This window comes from Anas acuta, chromosome 8, assembly GCF_963932015.1.
Source record: "Anas acuta chromosome 8, bAnaAcu1.1, whole genome shotgun sequence".
In the NCBI taxonomy this organism is placed as follows: Eukaryota; Metazoa; Chordata; class Aves; order Anseriformes; family Anatidae; genus Anas; species Anas acuta.
The window spans coordinates 14021391-14042495 of record NC_088986.1 but is presented as its reverse complement, the minus strand read 5'-3'; the positions used below and the strand labels follow the sequence as shown (position 1 = coordinate 14042495).

Below are 21105 nucleotides of genomic sequence, written 5' to 3'. Positions count from 1 at the left end.
GCAGTAGCAGCATGACTGTAACCAAGCACGGAAAGAAGTAGGTCACTGGGAGCAGCTCGTCAGTGGCATGCTGAGGGGCTAAATACTCTGGCCAGCACCAGTTTGACTCTGAATTTCTTAGCTAAAAGCTATGTGGAAATGAGGACCAGTAAGTCCACTGGGGCCCAGAGAACACCTCAGCATTGTGGAACCCACCCAAGTTTTGGCACTTTGTTGGATGTGATGCACCCACGCTCCCTGTGGGCTGTGTGCACAGCCGGTACCGTGCATGTGAAGCTGCATGATCAGAGTAACACAGCCCCATCACATCACATGTGATATATGTTGTGTCAAAAACTGTGGTGGTTTTGGATCTGTGCAGGTGGAATCTGTGACCTTTTCACAACACAAACTGGGCATCATTGGGGCTGGTGCAGAGCTTCCATGGTGACATTTACACTGGGAAGTTGCACAGATTCACGCGGCTTCTCTGCTAGCTCCAGCTGTCATTATTGTCAGGACAGGAACTTCAGCAGGAGGGGGGAAGGAGCCCCCTTTTAACTGAAAGTGTAGATTGTGACATTCAGAGGCTGCACTGTCACACATGAGGAGGGCAATAATAGTGCCTGCTGTGGCTCAGCTCTGCTGTGATGGTGTGGCTGCAGACATGCAGCAGCAGAATGTGGGATGCCAAAATATCCTTAGTGCCAGAAATGTATGTGTCTACAAGGTTGGAATTGTTTCTTCCCCTGAAATGATGTTCATTGTACCTGTGAGTGATGTATATTGGGATTTCAGTGACTAAATTCCATCTGAATTTCATTTTGAACAGATAAGTAAGTGCTTTTTGAGTCTGACATGTAGAAACTCCATATGTAAGCATGCAGTGCAGAGGAAACACTGCTGAAAGAGATGTAAATGCTCAGGGCAAGAAAATCATGCCTCTCTAACATACTAAAGTTAAGCCAGTTGTGCAGCTGCTGGAGGTGGAGGGAATGGTTAATGTAATTTATTTGTATTTTTAAAATAAAAAATAATCCCTACCAAGAGGTCATTAAAGCAGAACAGTGTTCAGGAAGTGAAAGCTGAAGCAATTGTGCATTAGAAACTAAGAGGTAGAGCAGGATTAAGTGGTCAGGTTTTTTGATCATGGCAAAAGGCTAATGGTATAGTGCCCTAACACTCTGTGTTTAAACTGGTGCTATCTGTAAAAGGGGATGAACATGCTATCTGAAAGGTGGCAACATTTGCTGTTAACAGAGAATTACTTCAGTTAATCAGAACTAGGGAAGATTGTGAATGACCTGGGTTAACAAAGTGAATAAATGGGCAGTGTGATGCAGATGAAATGCAGTGCTGACAAATACAAGGTTGGGCACACATTCCTGGGAATAATTGGAAGTATCTGTAGGCTTTGTTGGGTTCTAAAATAACCATAATTATTTAGGTCATTACTTGCTATGATCAACTTAGTGGAAAAATTGGTGTTGTGAATGGATACTATGAAGACAAAATATGACGTGGGAGCACGTGTGTGTGTTGGGGTGGTGGGGTGGGGTGGAAGATGGAATAGAAAATACAAGTCCATCCATAAATCAGATATAACAACCCACCAACAATTTTGTGGTTTGTCCTTTCTCTTAAAGCATTCTGGCAAAAAGTAATTCAGCAGACTGGCAACTACACAATTAGAAAAATGGAAGAGTCTGAAAACAAGGATTTATTTAGAAAGGAGTCAAGTAATAGAAGATAATGGGGAAGTGTTTAAAACAATGAGTAGTATTAAGAATACAAGCTAAGAAGTTTCTATTTATCCTGAAAATTAAAAAGAAAAAAAAAAAAAAAAAAAAAGCAAAGTGGTCTGTTCAAAGTGAATGAAAATGAATTATTCCCATAAAAACCTCGTTAACCTTTGGGACTCATTCTCCTAAGCAATCATGGAGGCTGAGTAGCTATTTTAAAGCTACTTGTATGCTACAAGACTGGGACAGTTATTCCAGATAGATATTCAATGATTCTTATTCAGTCCGCCTCTTTTTATTATACACTTATGACACAGGATGTTGTGCTATTTGTGAATCAGACCTTTTAACGTAAGCAGATGTTTCTGTGCTCAACTTTGCTGCCTCTAAGCTTTAAACTGGTTTGCAGTACAGCATCTACACTGAGGCAGGGCTCTACTCTAACAGACAAGAGACATGTACCCAATGAAGAAATGGTTAAAATTTATATCAGCTTTGCTTTAGAAGGTTTTTTGTTTTGTTTTGTTTTGTTTTTTTGATAAAACTACCTATTCTGAATGTTATTTCTGTCACTGTGACTTCCCCACTCTGTGATCCCCCGCCGAAGACTTCAGCAGCTGGTGCATTACATGGAATGGTGTTTTAAAACCTTCTTGGTGCTGAGTTGAGGCTTGTATGATTTTCTATAGCATTTCTAAATACTCTGGCTGCATCATCGTGTGATCTGTTTCACATGCCAGGAACTTTGATGGGGCACAGTTGAGATTAATGATGACATAATAGAGTAAGAAGAGATATTAATGCTCTTAGGCATGAATTAATGAAATACCATTGAGAATTTATCCTGCATGAATAAAAGGATTTAGAAGTTGTTGTTCTAAAAACCGCATGAGGTATTTTACTGGGAAAAAAAAAAAAGAGTAAAAGAAAAAAAAACTGCTGAAATGGACAGGGTCCTAACGAACCTTTACCCCAGATTTTTGTCAGAGCTGGATGCTTGAGCCGGATCTGCTAATTGAATTCCTATTAATTCACAGTTTATATAAATGAGGCACAAATCTCTTGTATCCAGTGCTGTGGTGGTGCTAACTTTTATCCCTATCTCAGTACAAAGCTGGCTTCCAGCCTCCAACGTAGTTCTAGGGTAGAGACTCAGCAGGCTAGCAGCATTCATAAATCTGGATCCATACAGCAAGACCCTTGCTTACTGGTAGCAATGACCTTCATAAATGTATATGGTGACTGCTACCATCTATTAAAAAAAAAAAATCTGTTTCACCATGAGCTCCCTTTGTGTCTTTGAAGGGCTAAAGTGTCTTTGCAAGGCTACAGCAGAGTGGAACTGAAGAGTGCCTGTGTCCCAGCACTTTTCATTCTCCACCATCCCCCTAGAATTTGTGAGTTAAGACCCCCGTGGAGATGTACTTGTCTGTATGTGTATATATATATACATCTGCCTGTAGCTTCTCTTGATTTAAAAAATAATTTTATTCAGGGATAAAATTTTACACTAGCATATGTTGTCATATAATCAATTCTAGAAGACAAGTTTTGTTAGTCTTTAGGCAAAGTGGGATAACAACAATACACAGGGATCATTTACTTTTTGTTGTTCTTCTGTTAATGTCTGTTCTGAGTAGTTCAGAAAGAAATTTTTCTTAAAAACTAGGACATAAAATATGACGCGTATTTTATCCATAACTTATGTCAATTTGAAACATCTTTTATTGCCTACATAAGTGAATATATGTAAACTTTATTAGTAATCTCATTTCCAATTTAAAAGCAAAGGTGCATTGTAGAATTCACAGATAAAGATTAATTTTAACTATAAAGGTATTACCAATGTTGCGTTTCTTCATGTTATGGTTCACTTATGTAGAATTGAGATGTATTTTATATTCAACAATGCATAGCACCATTATACAACAGTTCACTAAATGCACATCCCACTTAATCTTTTGTAGGAATATAACTGGACTGAAGTTACAAGGAAGAATTGGATGGAGCCAGTAGGGTTAACACTGATACTAACAGGAGATTACTAGCCATAAGAAAATTACAGCTCTTCTGAAAGACAGTGCCTAAAATAGCAGCATATCCTTGGCACCATCATAGGAACTGGTTAACTGATGACCCTGAAGAAACACTTGTTTCCATTAATTCTGCTGTCATTATTTCGTTATTCTCGACTCTTCCTCTCAATTCTTCTGTCCTTCTGATCCCAAGACAAGATGGCAGGAACGTGAGAGAGAACATAAAGAAATTACAGTAAGCTGTCGGCCATATAATTGTATTGTAAACTACTACACTGAGAAGTTACACCAACAGAAATTTGGCAAGGTATTGGCTGCTAGTTGTTAGCTAAACACAGGACACTCACTAGTATAACATTAAAAAAAAAAAAAAAAAAAAAAAGAGAGAGAGAGAAAAAAATAGGCTCACTAAAAAGCAACATCTACATTACAAAGACGCTAACAAAAGAATTCCCTTATGATATTTAGGTTCAGCTGGTTCATCTTAGGTTCATCAGCTCAATTTTCTTGTTTTATGCATACGTGTTACATTTGCAGTTGAATATATTTTTAAGATCACAATGCTACAAACCTTTTTCCAGCATGTAGTTTCGCCACCATTAAGTTAGACAACACGTGACACAAAGGAGTACTTGCTCGAATTAGGGCTGAATATTCTGCTGAAAGCTGGTGATGTTATTAGATCGTGTACTATAATTACTTGAGCACCACAGTTTTTAAATCCCTAAGACATGATTTCCTAGGTAGAAGGCAGCAAGTATGCTTTTAAGTTGCCAGACAGACCAAGGGAATCATTTTGCTCCAAAGCGTCTGCTGTATACCCTGAATCAGAACAAATCCTTATTTCACAAAGACTTCAGATTTTTAAAGCATCTCTGCTAAACAGAAGTAAACAGTTTCTGATTAAATTTTAACTGTTCCAGTGACTCTACCACAAAGATAGTAACTTTTATGTATTAAGGAACATATTGACAAGCGTTACCAGGAGGGTAAGGTAAACATGCCTTTGTCTTCAACAATTGCTACAGTGCCACAGTCCCAATTACAGACATATTGAGGTTATCTGAACTCTGAGGTTCCATCTCATCTCGGATATTTTTTTACAAAGTTTGAATTGTCTCAACACCACGAAGTCTTGCCCAAAATATTTTTTTGAAATCCAAACTTTTTCAAAATGCACCTACACAAAACCAATGTGTATCGATATACATTCTAAATGGAGTATTCTTATATTCCAGCACATTAGAAGCTAACAGAATTTAAAAGGCTTTCAAATGAATTTTTGCTGTTGTCATACATATAGTCACAGGTGCCACATATAAAAACATGGCCTCTGTGTTATGAAAGAACACACTTTTGGAAGTTGAAAAAAATGAAGTCCTTGGCGTTATCTTTGAGAAGCTCTGGTTGAGAGGGACAAAAAAGGCTTGGGAACAAAGACTTCAGACTTCCAATTTTGCCACCAATTTGTTGATAACATCTTGGGCATCAGCTGCCTTCTGCAGTTTTCTAGTCTGATAAAAATGAGGCAGTCATGCTTATTTATCTAACTTAAAGTGGTGCTGTGATGGATTATTTGCACAGCAGATTATTTGCACAGGAGTGCTATCCAAATGCTGCTTACTCATGTTTTCCCCATTATAAGACTATATCTTCATCACTAATAATTAACTGCTAATTACTGTTGCTGAGAATAAGATGGTGGTGTTTACCACCTTATTTTTGATTTCAGTACAGATGCCTACTTAAAAGTTATGTAAATATATGAAATTACAGTACATTTTCCTAATGACCCTGCTATATCTGAGTTTGATCCTATTCAATTGTGACTAAGTTAATGAATAGTAAGTAAAGATGAACTCTTTTCTGTCGAACTACATAGACAGTTTCCATTGTACTCTCAACACTTAAATCATGAAATGTAAAGAAGCCATTCTAAGCAGGATACAGCTGGGTCAAAAGACTGCTGATGCCAATTATGCTTCGTACATAATAATGCACATTTTACCTATTTGGAAAAAAAATTCACATTTATTTACTGTCAAACAGGTGTTAAACTTTACACTGGATATTAGTGATGGGCTCATTATTAACAGGTTTACACAAAGGGATGAAAAAGCAGAATTTTGTTGAAACAATTTACATTTCATTATATTTTTATCATAAAATAAATTAATTACTAAATATAGGCAGAAGGAATATGGAAGAGTAATAGTTATGTTTTATTTATCTTTTTAAAGGACAGGCACCTTTTATTCACGAGAAAGCTTGTGAGAAGTGTCCAGTGTCCCCTTTACCCCTTACCACCCAACCCTGATTAAAGAATGAACAGGGAATTCAGTTACAATCTTTGTTAGCTATACCAAATTTGTGCAAGGCTTGGCATAATTGGCTTCTAAAACAATTTTCTCCCCAAATTATGTTTTTGGCAAAAAAATTAAAAAAGAAAAAAAAGAATAAAAACTAACTTGTCAAAGCAGAACACTGTTTACAGTGAAAAATAAGTGAAAACAGGTAGAACTTGCATTTTTAATATACTACTGTACTATGAACAGAGTGTAAGAAAAACAGCTTATAACGTATGTGCAACCAAGAGCTTTTCACAATATTTTCTTCAAACTTTTTAAAATTATTTTTTTATGACAATTATATTTCAGTTGGACACAAATGTATTTATTTTACCCTAGCAATAGAACAAAATATAATTTCTTTAGCCATTTTTTTCATGAGAACGGTTCATTGTACAGTTGAGGAAATATATGAAATAAGGCCTGTGGCTTGATTGCTAGTGGTTAGACATGTATTCAATCTTTGCCTTAATGGAAAAGATTTGCAGTGAACTGCAAACTGATGCAGAATATCTCTCCTGCTTTTGCAAGTCTTGTCAGGAATAGTAAGGTACAGTAAATTTGTCCCACAGGATTTTAGAGCCTACGCCTTGTATATAATACAATGTAGGCCTAGGAAAAAAAAAAAAAAAAACGGTGCAGCCATATTTACAAATTTAGTTCACAAACTGCTGCAGTAAAATGGCTGGAAAGTGTTTCTTTTTCTTTTTTTTTTTTTTTTTTCACAATTTTGTTAAATTCAGCAGCAGAAGATATCTTAAAATACCTTGTTGGTATTTTTTTTCTTTGTAACAAATAATTCATTTTAGTATACTCTGTGTATATACAAAGTTTTTGTTTTATAAAAATTCACAGAACTGCGAGGTCCAGTCATCCCCGTTACACCGGAGAACCACAGGGTCAACAGAATTGTCTCTTCAAGCAGATACGAGGGAGCCTGCACAGGGCCAATTAAGTCTTTTAATACTTGTACGTGGCCTTTAATATCTCTTTGCTACACTATTAAAGGCTTGTCACTAGCTGCATTTGTCCTTCTCTAACATCCCCTTCTGGAATACATCCTTCCTTGTTAATGGGAATTATATAGCCGTCGCTATTACCCCTGCTGATTTGATAGTACATCTGAAGCTGATGGCCAGCTCCTAGATTTGGCATACTCTTGTAGTAAATGTCCTCATTTTCACTCCTCCTGGAGGGAGAGAGATCTTCTTCAACGTCGGGGCTGCTCTCTGGATATGGAGAGTCTCTGAGATTGGGCATGCTCGTGTAAAGAGAGTCTCTGTTGGGGGACTGGAGGTGGTCGTCAGCCTCGGCTGTCAGTTGTGAGACATAGCTGTCGGTTCCCTCGGTCTTCACTTTCTTCTGGGGCTGGTACAGAAGGGAGTGAGTCCGCTGAGGAATGAGTGGGGCCTCAAGCTCTTTGTGGTGGAGTTCCAGCCCAGGGGTGTCGCTGTGCATCAAAGATGAGGCATCTGCCACGATGGCGTCATCTTCGCTACTGCTCCCGCCGATCACAGCCTTGGCTGGCAGTGTGCGCTCCAGGTTATGGTTCTTGCTGCTGCCCCGCAGGTTGTTGTGCACTAATTCTGAAATGATCATTTTCTCAAAAGCAGTATCATTCAGGCTTAGTCCACAGTCTACAACTTGCACACTGTCGTTATAGTCTCCGTTGCGCAATGAGTAGCTGTTGTTGAAATTACCATTTAGCGGTAGAGTATCCATGGCACTTGTATCCCTGGCATTGTTCAGTGAATGTCCTGAAACAGAAAAGGACAGCCCTGGTTATTGTCTGATGTGCTTTTCATCACTTTTTTTTTTTTTTTTCTTAAACAAATTCTTTAATGTAGTTCAGGACAAAGTTGTACTTGGAAGTAAGACTTGAGAAAAGTAAGGTTATTGAACATTCCCAAATGTAAACAGTTGCACACTTTATATGAAAGATGCATTTTAAAATAGTAACACGTATTTCCTGTGGGGAATAGTGGCATTTTAATTTCTTAATTTAATGTCAATTCTGTGACTCTTCCACAAGGAACTGATCACTCCATGCCCTTGCATATGTAATGCAAAGCAATTCATTTGGAAACATCTATGTTTTGAAGTACACCACCATGATTTAGAAAAAGAAAATTAACAGAATTTGTCCTAAACGACACTAAATTAAAAAGGAATTAGATCACAGACATAACTGAAGGTAAATGTACAACATAAACCCACATAACTGGCAAGCAACTACTTAACAACATTTCTAACATTTTTCCTTTTTTTTTTTTTGAGATGAAGTAAAGAAAAGAATGAAAAAAATGGATAAATACAAAGAATTTATGTTAAACAAGGACAGCCATCTTTCACACTACAGGGACCAGGGCCCACAAGCACCATCCAACAACACGATAGACAGCAGGTGGAATGACTCACTTTGGACAACTCACATCATGTCTGTCTGCTCAGGCTATCTGGCCTAAGAGTAGCTGATATATAAAAGAAAGTAAAATGATTTATTGTAACATGATGAAGAATTACTGAGCTTCTCAGCAACTTAGTCAGAGCAAGGGTTCAGCAAATTAGATTACGAAGCAATAACAGCTTTTCTTTTCCCACTTAATGTAATTTTTTTGCACTAATATTCTGTCTGCCAACAATGGCCCCAGGCTTCTAAAGGTCAAAGTTTGCCTGCAGTCTGCATCAGTCACAGTGACAGCACTGAATGAACCAGAATCGTTAATTAAGAGTTAGGCCCACAGTTACCATGGCCATGGAAGTCAAATGCAGAAATGTTAGGAATTTCTGTAAGTATGGGTCACAGAAATTAAACCAAAGAATAAATATTACTTGTGGAATGGGAAGAGGAAATCAGCAATGGCTGATACCTCATAGCTGCTGGAGAAATGACAGATTGGGTAAGTCCTTTAGAAACATGAAAAGAAGTTAAGGGGGAAAAAAAATGAAGTCTTATGATGATTAAGGTCTTTATGTTTTTGATTTTGGCTTTTTTTTTTTTTTTTGGGGGGGGGGGAGGGGGAGGCACAATAAAGAAAAGGATTTCCTATAGACACAAAGACATGTAAACTATGACAGCACAGTGCTTCCCAAGCAAAGGAAAAAAAAAAAAAGAAAAAAAAAAGAAAAAAAAAACTTTGAAAGAAACTAAACAGTCTGAACCATGGAAAGTCGAATGGTTAGAGCATTCCTAGAAAATCACTTTATCTACAGATATGTCTAGAAGTAAAGAAAGAATGGAGTGACTTTACTGAAATGAGACTGACCACTGTGAGGCTGCTGCATTATATGCAAGGCTTGGAGGAGTATAAGAAAAAGTTGTTTTGGAAAAGATGTATTTTCCTGTGTGTTTTTTTTGTTTGTTTTATTTTGTTTTTCATAATTAAAGCTGCAGCTTATCCTAGAAAATTCAATCTTCTCTGGAAAATATTGTTTTCAATTAAAAAGTAATTGCATTTTCTCAAGAAAAGATTTTTGTCTTCAACTTTAGAAAACAGAGTAATAATCTCCAAATAAATTCTAAATAATTTGCAAATCATTTTGTATTGGTGTTATTGTTAGCTCCTCTTCATGTGTATTGATTTAAACAGTGATGAGGGTTGTTTGAAAGGTCTCTTTAAGCTTTGATTAAACAGTTTTATCGTTCTGCAATTTCATATATGTTCCAAGATTTTTCTTGCAAAGGATTTAGCTGCTCAGAACATATGGCATTTATAAAAGTAGACAACACATGGACCACATGCTGGCATTCATTTCCCTCATGAAAGTGATTTAATTCTATAATTTTAATTCCCTTTTCTTTTTCTAAACAGATACCAAAATATATCTGATAATCCACAATGAGTTTTCTATGATACACTGCAGAGTTAAGCATGCTAGAATATATTTAAATTGGTTTGATGAGGCAAATTTTGTTGCCCGTGATCAGGTAATTCATTTGAAATCTTTCCATAGCCTGTAGCAAGATTACTGTGGGAATGTAAAAATATAAGTAAATTGTTAAGTATTTCGGCTTGACACTGCTTTGGTTTTAAAAAGCAAATTATTTCAGCATTCCATAACTTCTGTTACCAATAGGGTTTGCTACAGACCTCATGTTGTTTTCCAAAAAGCAGTATGCAAGTACTTTTTGAATGTGGAAACATTTCATTTGCAAATTGTGAACCACTTGCCCGCTGAGTCTACTTCATGACCGCTAGTTATGTTTTAATTGTGCCCATTAAAAATCATGCTGAAAAAATTTACATTTGATAGGCAAAGTTAAGTTTTACTCCCATACTTGTCTCTCTGTAGGTTGCTAGAGGAAAGCATAAGGAAAGTAAGAAAACAAGAGAATGAAAATAGAAACTACAGTACAGTTAAAAAAGAAACTTGAAATAAAAACTGGAAACAAGGTTTTATGAGCACTTTACCAAAGATTTATCGTTCCAGTTACACTAAAGTGATCTTATGATTCATCTAACAGTAACTACTAGATATTTACTGATGAATTGCACTGTAGTTAGAAAAAGCAACTAGATACTCTAACAACAAAATGTTAGGTAAGTGATGACACCCTTTATTCATTCAGAACTAAACTGTTCTAACTGTTAATCTCAAGATTTTCCTAAAGGAAATGATCTACCATAAAGCTGCACTATACTATAGATCTGTTTGACGCTGGATACAATTTTCTACACTGGAGTATCCAAAGGTGTCAAGATGCCTTGCACTGCTTTAGTATCTAATCTGTTCCATGAACATGTTTTTCTCAGCAAGCTTTTGAGTCAACCTTACATTGCATAGACATGATACCTCTAAGTGATATATATCTTGAAGATGGGCTCTCAGACCATGTGATGTCAGTCCTGTAATAGTATATTAAGATTTATGCCACCTGTGTTAAAAACATGGATAATTATTGGTAAATACTGTTATGGCAAAGGCATTACTATAATATAGTGCAGTTTTACAAGCTGACATAGGCAATACTGTATTTCTCAAACTGACAGAAATTCAGAATGTATAGCTAGGGTATTGCAACTTGAGTTTCTATCTAGGGAAAAGAAGGGATTTGGAGCGAGCCAAGAAAAGCGGTTTTACTCAGGAAGTATAAGCACACCTGGTGAGTTAAACACAGGAGCTGAAGGGGCATTACATACAACAGTTTCAGCGAGCAATGTGTTATAGGGGTTGTTAGTGCCGTGTGGTCGAAGAAGAGGGTTTGTTAGTAGGTAATTGCCAGTCATTCCTAAAGCAAAAGAAACAGAAAAAAAGTCAGTTCTTTAATTTTATTCTGACAATTTCAATAAAGAATATTTTTTATTCATCATGAATCATGTAGAACTTGTCAAATGTAATTCAGATGAAAATTTCTGAATGTATTTGAGCTATGTATTTGAAACGGGAGTAGGAAAATATAGTTAGATGCCGGTAATTCACAGGTGCTGTCCAAATCCCCAAAGTAAACATCTGGTGAGAGTGACACTTACTAATGTATACAAAATCACGGTTACACAAGAATAGCAATTAAATGTGTAGAGATCAAGGTACTACATAAAGCTACGGTAACTTCTAAAATGATATTATGGAACACTTCTGCCCAGAATTGAGAGAACTGAATTTCTTGAATTTAAATGCATTGAAAAATCTCTTATGATGGATCAGAGCTGTTATTCACTTTATGACAAACACACAGAGAGTGGAAGGGAATTGCTGTTTTCAAACAGACAGTGGATGACAAACTGCAAGCATATCTTAGTATATGCAAAAGTATGCATGCTGAGGGGAAAGCAAATTTATCTGCCAGGTTTTAAAAAAAGAATTCCTTGAATGACAACTTTTCTTTAAACAAGCAGTTTACAAACAGTGTAACATGAAGCAACATACTACAGGAATGAACAGATTTTTTAGAACATAATTTACATGTTAGTGTAATACCATTTAAACAATTCAGAAGAATTAGAAAAAAAATTAAGCATCATTTGAAAACTATAGAGTCTATTAGCTCTGATTTCTAGTTACCAGAAGAATACTTGTTTGGAAAATTGACACGCACACACACAGGAAAAAAAAAAAAGGAAGAAAAAAAAAAGAAGAAAAAAAAAAAACGCCATGAAAAACTATCATTTAAAACTTAAACACTTAATTAAAGTAAAATTCTACTTCCTTTTCTATTGCATTGCACAGCAATGCATCAGGATCAGTGTATCATAGACTCAAGTACAACTAAAGAGCCAACTATATTTTTATACTATATTTTTATTTGGCAATAGAAAAGGCAGTATATATTTCAAATATTAATGCTTTTGTACTACCATAGGTACTTGGTAGTTCAAAGAAGCAGATAGAATAATTCTAAGATTCAGAGACTTATTGCCTGATTATGCCAATGTTATTTGAAAGTTTATACCAGTGAACAACTAAGAAAGTTTTTATCATAGCTTTTTTTTCAGTTGTTATCTACTTACTACTAGAAATACTAGCTCAAATACGTTTTGACTTTTTTTTTGTGTAATATGTTTTATCTTGGTTTGAATTATTACCTGTCATTTATAGTAAGAGAACTTTGTTATTCAATTCAAATAGTTTGCCACCTTTAAAACCTTGAATTTTATGAAATGATACTTGCCAATAATTACTAAGCTACCCTTACATGTATACTAAGATAGTAAAATTATTACAATTGAATCATGACAGTATCATTTTTTTCTAGTCATGACAGAGCATCTCAGGTGACTTGAGACTGGAGTTCCAAAGCAGGGAGAAAATTCCAAGATCTGTGCTCAACTCTGAATTACCTGAGTTGCAGCAGGAAATCCCGGACTTTTATCTGGGATTCTGGCATATATATGGGGTTTTAATAAATGAAAAAAAAAAAATCTACTTAGGAAAAATTAGTTAATTTTGGTTTTACCAGAGGATAATAATAATTCAGGAGAGGGGAGCAGCGAGACACACAAGTCTCATCCATCTTTATATACCAAACAGCAGAAGTAGGATTATGCTTTTTGAAATTTTCTCTTTTGCAAAGTACCACATTTTCGACTTCCAAAATAAATATGAGTTAAGTACAGGTCCCAGCCACTGAATCTTAAAAAAAGCACAAGGTAGGAAAATTTGCCAGCCATGGTTCATGGGAGCTTTACAGCAGCCCTGACAGTAGTGAATTTTCTATTTGAAACTTTCTGAGTTGAGCAGGAACCGGTCAGAACTATGTGTTCTTCTCTTAAGAATGTGAGTGGAAGAATAAACTGTGAGCTTAGCTTCCACAAAGCAGCCTTTCCCTCCATTACTTAGCTTAAAATGTTTATTCAAAAAGAACAAAAAAAAAAAAAAAAAAAAAAAAAAAAAAAACAAGGAGAAGGGAGAAAGGAAGGGACATTCTGTCTTGGTTAATACCCTTGTAACTGGATATGAAAATGAAGTTACAGATTTCAAAATCTATTTGAGATAAGAAATTTGAAGTTCTGGCTTCTCTGTGCCTGATTCTGGATTCTATCCCATGTGACAGGTACGATGCTCTTTGAAATAAAAAAGATAAATGCTTTACAGACATCTTTTGCATAGAAATGATATCAACTGGATTTCACTGGGAAAATTTCTGCACCTAAAAATCATAGTCAAATATGCATTAAAATGTTACTGCACTCATATTTCTGTTTCAGATTTAACCTATAAAGGTTAGGAAGGATTTAAAATTATGATCTTGCTTTTAAGTTAAATTATTGATGAAACTTATTTAAATACACTCCCACAAATGGAGGAATTCAACTTATATAGTGGGGGCCAGCTGAGGGAAAATGGTTTTAAAATGTGCTGGTGCATGACTTTAAAACTCTGCTTTTAGAGAACATTTGTTCCAGATTATTTTTCAACACATTCTTTTAAATTCTTCTGTGTTAAATTAAATGATATAAAATCTGTATAAAATTTAAGTCTTCTAGAACTGAAATGTTCCCAGTGACTGACCTTGATTAAGCGTTGAAGTGCTGTTGATGTCACCTGAGATAAAAGAAGATTCAGATTGTTTTCTCACAGTGTCATTCCACATCCTCCTTATACGACTCTGTTAACATAAAGCAATGAGACAGAAGCATGGTAAGTCACAGAAAGATTTTTTCTGACCTATGTGCTATTATGTAGAGTATTTGTATTTCTTTTGGTCTAAAGTAAGCCATTCTTCTAGCACAGCGCGAAATTCCATCTTTTGTTATTAAAAGTCTAGTTTATTAAATTTCATTTAGATGAAACATGATGGTATAAGCTTTCCACTAAACCAGCCCCTAATTACAATAAAAAATAAGGTGTTTGCTTTAGTCCAAACCAAAAGGAAGTCTTTATAAATAAATCAATTCAAGTATATAAGTGTGTATTTGCCATCTAAATGATAATAATGAAAAGACAATTAGTACTTCTGATTGCAACACATCTCAGTAGGCTTTTTATAAATAAGTTTAATTAAAAATTGCTGTCAAAATCCTTGTTACCTGAGTGCCGGAGGAATATCGAGCACTAGTTCTTGTCGTTGATGCCTTCACTGAACTGTGAGGACTCTCAGTTGGTAGTCCACCACAGCAGTAGGAATGTCGGAAGCATTTCCCATATTCCTTACGTACCTAAGAGGACATAAAACACTTAGCGCAAAAAATAGGGTCAAATATCTCCACTGGCAAAAAGACATGAATCTTGCATTGAAAATACTCAACTGTTTTTCAAGCAAATGGATAATTCTTGTCTATTGAAATGCTGGCCATTAACAAAATCAGATATTCTACCTTACTCAATGGCAGTCAGCCAGGTTTTTTGAACAGATTATTTCCAAAGTACACATGTACTTCATTCAGATGTGTTTGAATAATAGCTACTGAGTTATTATGGGATTATTTTTGTCTTCAAATTGTAGATTAGTATAGTTAAGTTTACCTGAACTGAATGTTGGATGAAAACAGTCCTTTTTGTATTAGCTTTTAGTACATAAACCATACAAAGCTCATCTTCCCATCCTATCATGCAAGAAGGGCTGAGGTATCTTTGTGTTTCTTGACATTACCCATTTAAGTTATCCTTTCCATTAAAGGATGCTGAGGTGATTGGCCTCTAAATTGCAAGGACTATATAAAAAAGTTTTCATATAAAGTTAGGTTGGGTAACTCAAACAGTTACTAGTTCATTGGTCACACCTGCTTCAGGTTTATGCAAGGCTCACAACCACCACCGCCCCTTCCCAGTACAGAGCCATCTGCAGTTGTGGGGGCACCAGCAGGGGCTCTGACCCAGAATTTGAAACACAAACGCTGAGAAATGAAGCATATTTTGCTTTTAGGACAAAAAAATAAAATCTTTGTCTTTGCTGACCCCAGAAGTCTGAACACACTTGATGAGTGTGTTCAAACAAAACTTTTCTCTGATAGAGTAACAGAACTGGTGGTATTCTTTGTTTCTTTGATTGTTTTTTTTTTTTTGTATTTGACCTGCGTTTATTCACCTTCTCTTTCCCATGAACTACTGGAAACTTTCGTTTTGTAATTTATATATATTAACATTGTGATAGAAGTAATCAGGATACACACATCTTGGCAACATGACAGCATCAGTGAAAGAAAACATTGGATAAAACTTGTAAAGATATCTAAGTCTAAATTCATAAATCTTACACCAGATACTTAGTAATCCAAGAGTTTCACCTATATTAATGAGACTCCTAAGTTTCTCTGAGAATTGAGGTTTCAGCTAATCTGTGAATTCTGCTTGGCCTACAAAATATATGGGACAGAAATAAAACTATGTGTATGTAAAACCAAAAAAGGGGAAAATGCAAAAAATTCATAGTGTAGATTTGTGTATGCCATGTGTTCTTTTCAGTATTTCAAGAATTTTAATGATGGAATACATAACGTGATGTTTCTACAAACTACAACAAGGTTGAGCAAACTGAACGGTTAGTGCTTTAATTTCAATCTAGGGATAACAACTCAACTTTCTTAAGTATATTTTACATATTTTAAATGAGCCCCCACCTACAACAGCACAAAACACACATTTACAAAAATGAAAACAGAAATGCGTGGACACAGAATTATAATCTTTAACTTTGTATTCTGAAAAATATAAGTTTATATATATCATCACTAGAGGGTATAACACCTAAGAAAATGCATTCCTGAACATTAATGTGTATTAAATGCTTCAAAACACTACATAGTAGAGACAATAGCAATCAAAACTATATTTTCACCCAAATACCACCCTCCAGGGCTGTTTTTGCCTAATGCCTATATTGCTGTGAATGTACATTATCTGTCAGTACTGTGCATTCCTCTGTCATTATTTCTAAATTATAGCTTGTTGGAAACTGATGGAAGCAACAGCACTATCATCCTGTCAGAACTGGAAACATAATAGTTTTCATTTTCACAATTCTATTTCTCTGTTCAATTTAGTGACCAACTAGTAATAAAAGAATAAAAAGACTACATTAGCTATGCAGACAGAGGATAGGATAATATCCAGTCAAAGGCATCAAAACTTAAAAATTTTAAATGGCAGCTTTAACATTCTTTCAGGTATAAATCTTATTGCTCCAAGTTATGCTTTTTCATACTTGACTGGTATTTTAATATTGCTTTTTGCTGACTCCACTTAATATAAAAACAATGCCCAGCTGTAAAAAGAAATATAAAATGAATCTATTTTTGATTTTCAAGTCCAATACAAGTGGTAAAAAGGGCAACATTATATGAAACCCTAATCTAGAAATTATTTGCATTTTGAAAATGTGTGCCTTTTCTTCCCTCTCTTCTTAATCTCCTCTCTAAGTGTGATTTTGTTCTGTCAAAACGAGAGCAGTGCCATGTTCATCTGGATAAAATTCTTTCTGTCTCACAGATCTTTCCCTAAAACATGTCTGAAAGCCATTATTTACACTAAATCTAGACACACTGATACTCTTAGAGCTGGTATAGTTTAGAACACGCAAGAATGTGATTTTGCCCTTACACAGCAATGCTTTATGCAATGATCTCAAACCACTTTATAAATATCAGTTAATTATGTCTCTGGTGAGCTAATTATAATGGGAGTTAATAACTGCTAGGTCTCCTGCCTAAAACTAGTAAAAATGTTTAGAACCTAAATATTGCAAGTTGGGTATTTCCAAATGAAGGATTTATTGCATTTTGTCCTATGCTATGTGGTTTGTGATTTTTTTGACATTTACCCTTCCCCTCTCCTCTCATTATTTTCATTTGCCATGCCTTCTATGAGCAGTTTCCTTTTATCCTTTACTGAAGCATCTCTAAGGCATCCATAGAAACATTCTCCATTCTCAGTCTGGGGAAGAGAAGGGGAGCAGAAAACCCCAAGAGAATCCCTCCTTGCTGCACCCTTCACTTCCTTCTCTCCTGTCCGTTCCTCTCTCCCCTGTAAGTTTTCTGTCTCCACAGCAGATATGCTCTGTATGGACCCCACTGTTCCCAATGGGAAAAAGAGAGCAGAACTAATTTAGCATACCCCTTCATCAGAGAAGGAGCTTGCCAAGAACTTCCAGTTTTTCCAGTTAAGAACACTTAGCTGTTGGATTGCTGGGGGAAGCAAACACTTGAAAAGAAGTAGTCATGCTGGCGTATTTAGAAAATTGTCCCCGTTAGCAGTTGTCTACTGTTAATGACTACTATTTTTCTTAGGTGTGTTGAAGTTCACAATGAAATTAATTTTTAGATCTCTCTTAATTTTGTAATGAACAAGCACTCATAGCATAATCCCTGCCTATCACCCGTAGCTTTATGTGGCAGCTTAATGGGATCTCAAGAGAGGTCTTCTGCCTTGATCTGAGAGAGTGTTTCCAGGCTGAAATGGGCTCATATCGTAAATGATTCTTTGTTTTCAGTGCTGCAGGCAGGATTTGTTTCATGAACACATAAAGGACTTTTGGCTATAAATTCAAAATCATACATACCACATTACCAACGTTAAACATTTTCTATAATAATTTTGTTCCCAAAACCTCAAGACTTTTCAAGCCTGGGTTGGAAATGCTGCAGCCATTTTTAATCCAATCTAGGCCACAGAGCAGCTAAATGACTCTCAGAAGCACAAAGAGCAAGACTTGGTTTTGAATCCTAGTACTTTCCCCAAACTACTTCAAAATACTCCTCTTTCTTTTTGAAACCTTATATATTTTTCTCTATTTTTAAAGAAAAATATGTGGTATTATTAAGGAGTTAGGTAGCACGCATTCATGTTTTCAGTAACTTACTTTCTTCTGAAGGGCACAGTGAAAGATGAAAATAAACATTCCTTGGAAAGCATTAAATACTGTGAAGAGATAAGTCATCACAACTGTCCCCTCGTTGATAAACAGCAGGCCAAATGACCACGTTAGGCCAAGAAGACACAGAAGAGCAAATGCACCCAGGACCCAGGATCTGTAAAAGAAAATTAGTTTTACTATCATTACTTATAAGATTGCATGTTGCCAAATCCAATATTAACATTTCAGTTCCTGCAGTTGATTTTTACTAGGTTCATATTCAAATGTAAAAATTCCTTGGGTTTAACCTTTCATCTATTAAAGACAGAACAATTCCATTTGGTACTTTTAGTCTCCAGTGGAAACAGCAAGAGTAGATATGACCTTTTTCTTTTTCAAGAACTGCATAGGATATCAAAAATATTTTGAAATGCAGAAGTATAGTGCAAACCCCAGCTATGCCATTGCCTTATCTGCTTTTACAAAAGAGATTGATAAATCTGGCTTAGCCTCTAATCACACCATAGATTTTAAACAGTGGTGCTGCCATATGACGCCAAATAATGTAACACAAAGGTTAAACAGCAGATTAAAAGCCTAGAGCCCAAATCTTTAATGCTCTGATAAACTCGGCTAAACTGAAGCTAGATGATCTAACTTCCGCATGAAGAAACCCTGCTGAAATGTGGCAAAAATATGGATATTGCTTTATAGAATAGTCTAAAAAAGATTCTATCATGAATAGGTTAAGGAAAAGGAACTGTAGAGAACGGCACAGAATGGAAGGGAAAGGGAATTTAGTCAGTGAATTCCACATCTAACTAATGATCTTACTTGATAAATGGCTTATTATCTTCATAGCTAGAAAGCATTATAAGCAGAAAAGAGAAACAAAATTATTAGACAGAATTGAAACAGAAAATAATAAGAGCATTTTTAAATGTCTATAAAAATTAGTCAAAATTAGGAAGTTCAAAATGCAGAGGCAAGCAATTTAAAATTATAAAGGCATATAATAGTTAAAAAATCTTTAGCAAATCAGGTATCTCAAAATTAGTTAATTAAAATTAAGGGCAATCCACAATATTGACTGAGTTTGTAAAGTTAAAAGTCATGCCAGAAATTTGTTAATGGAGGGTTCTGTCTTACCCAGGTAAGTCCGTATTATAGTAGCCATCACAAACACGGTAATTACTGGTGTGGATGAGAAGACAGAAAGAGGAAAAGGAAGAAAAGAGAGAGATGCTAAAGATTAGCTCTCTCTCTCATCATGCAACATGCAATGAAGCTGATACTGACCTATCCGTAACATCTAGTTCACAATGTTAGCCTTACTGTAAATTTCCCTTTGCCATTTTCAACATTCAAAGCAAATCTCTAAGACTCTTTTGCATCCAACCCTTAGTGTTATAAAGTTGCACCATCCCTTTAGTGTTGATAACAAAAACCTTTGGTACAACATAAAGCTATACAGGATACACTAAAAGACTATCTAAAGAATCAAGAGCTGACAAAGCCTTGCTAATTATATAACACATATTACTCTGAAAAAGGGATACTACAGTACAGCACCAAGATAAAGTAAACAGTTGTTAAATTAGCATGAAAACAGCAGATAATCTTCAAGTTAACAATAATAATAGAGTCAATTCTCTTGGGAGAACAGGATTACGAGAAGAAACTGCTCAGAATCCCTAAATCAAAAAGTCATTTAACAAAACAAACTTAATATAATCATATCAGTCATGCAAACAGGGACATCATTTTTGAAGTGCATTTTAAATGCAAATGAAATTACTACAGTTCTGTGGCATTTCCGTGAAACAGTTTCTTGGCACTAGTTCCAGGCTGAAATTATCTAATTTTGACCAGTGTTTGTGAGATTAGAGCAACAATGTGACGAAAGCAGGATTGGTTCTGTTTGCTTCTAATTGACATCTGCAGTTGCTGGGAGACAATGGCATGTGCTCCTAATGGAGAGTAGCTTTCAATCAGTTCAGCAATCAGAAAATAATCATAGTTCTCATACTTGAACACAAAGCACTTACTTAATGTTTTCCAACCTGCTAGAGTCTGGTTTCAAAGTGTTTGAGTGCTTCACCATTTTGCACAATGTGATCACCAGGAAGATAAGATTCAGCTGTCAAAACAGATAAGAATGAAATTAAACTACTTCAAGTAATAGGTTGAATAATAAGAATGTTAAAACCTAAACAAAACCCCATTGTTTATTTTCAAATATGTAGAGAAACTGGGTAACTTTATCAGACAGTCTATAAAAGGTGATTGCAAATACAGACGTGGGGCAAAAATGTTTTAAGTCATTGTTTCAGTTGATTTTGCCAAACTGACCCCAGCATCATGAACCAGCCTCATTCAGCTCATGTCCGATACTAGTCAGTGTCTGTCTAGCTCTGTCTCACTCCCTGTTCACCTCTGCCTTTTAATTCTGGCCCTGTTCTCCAACTCACTGACTTCCTCCGAAGACTACAGTTACCCTTTACTGTGCTGTACTAGTCACCTTTTCACCATCCCATTCTGCTCCAGGAAGGTTTTTCATCTTTGCTGGCTTCTCCCTTTCTTTCTTTTTTTTTTTTGTTATATAATTTTACTCTCACAAATCCCACTCGGGTCTTGAAAACAGCTAAAATATAATTAAAGAAAGAGAAAAAGAAAGAGGAAAAAAAAAAAAGAAATGTAAAAATGTAGCAAATGCATCAAACTTAACAGTGCCAGAGACACATCCTGTGTGCGCACCCTCCTACTGCCCT

General features: G+C 35.7%; 1 protein-coding gene across 20 annotated transcripts in view; it reads right to left on the bottom strand.

Moving 5' to 3' along the window:
* Positions 1–3457: 3457 nt before the first annotated feature.
* The window catches only part of ADGRL2 (adhesion G protein-coupled receptor L2), a 391171-nt gene continuing 373523 nt past the window's right edge, over positions 3458–21105 (bottom strand). For 3 of the 20 annotated variants that reach the window (XM_068691088.1, XM_068691086.1, XM_068691091.1), the window contains 8 exons: positions 20383–20474; positions 19484–19528; positions 19169–19195; positions 18341–18509; positions 14574–14702; positions 14056–14152; positions 11207–11335; positions 3458–7862 (listed from right to left, as the gene is read on the bottom strand). In XM_068691088.1, the coding sequence (XP_068547189.1) occupies positions 7108–7862; positions 11207–11335; positions 14056–14152; positions 14574–14702; positions 18341–18509; positions 19169–19195; positions 19484–19528; positions 20383–20474 (1443 nt within the window). In that variant the 3' untranslated portion in view covers positions 3458–7107. Of the gene's footprint in view, positions 7863–8523; positions 8577–9119; positions 10403–10899; positions 10982–11206; positions 11336–14055; positions 14153–14573; positions 14703–18340; positions 18510–19168; positions 19196–19483; positions 19529–20382; positions 20475–21105 lie in introns of those variants that run through there. The other 17 variants (XM_068691089.1, XM_068691092.1, XM_068691096.1 and 14 more) reach the window with 13 other exon arrangements.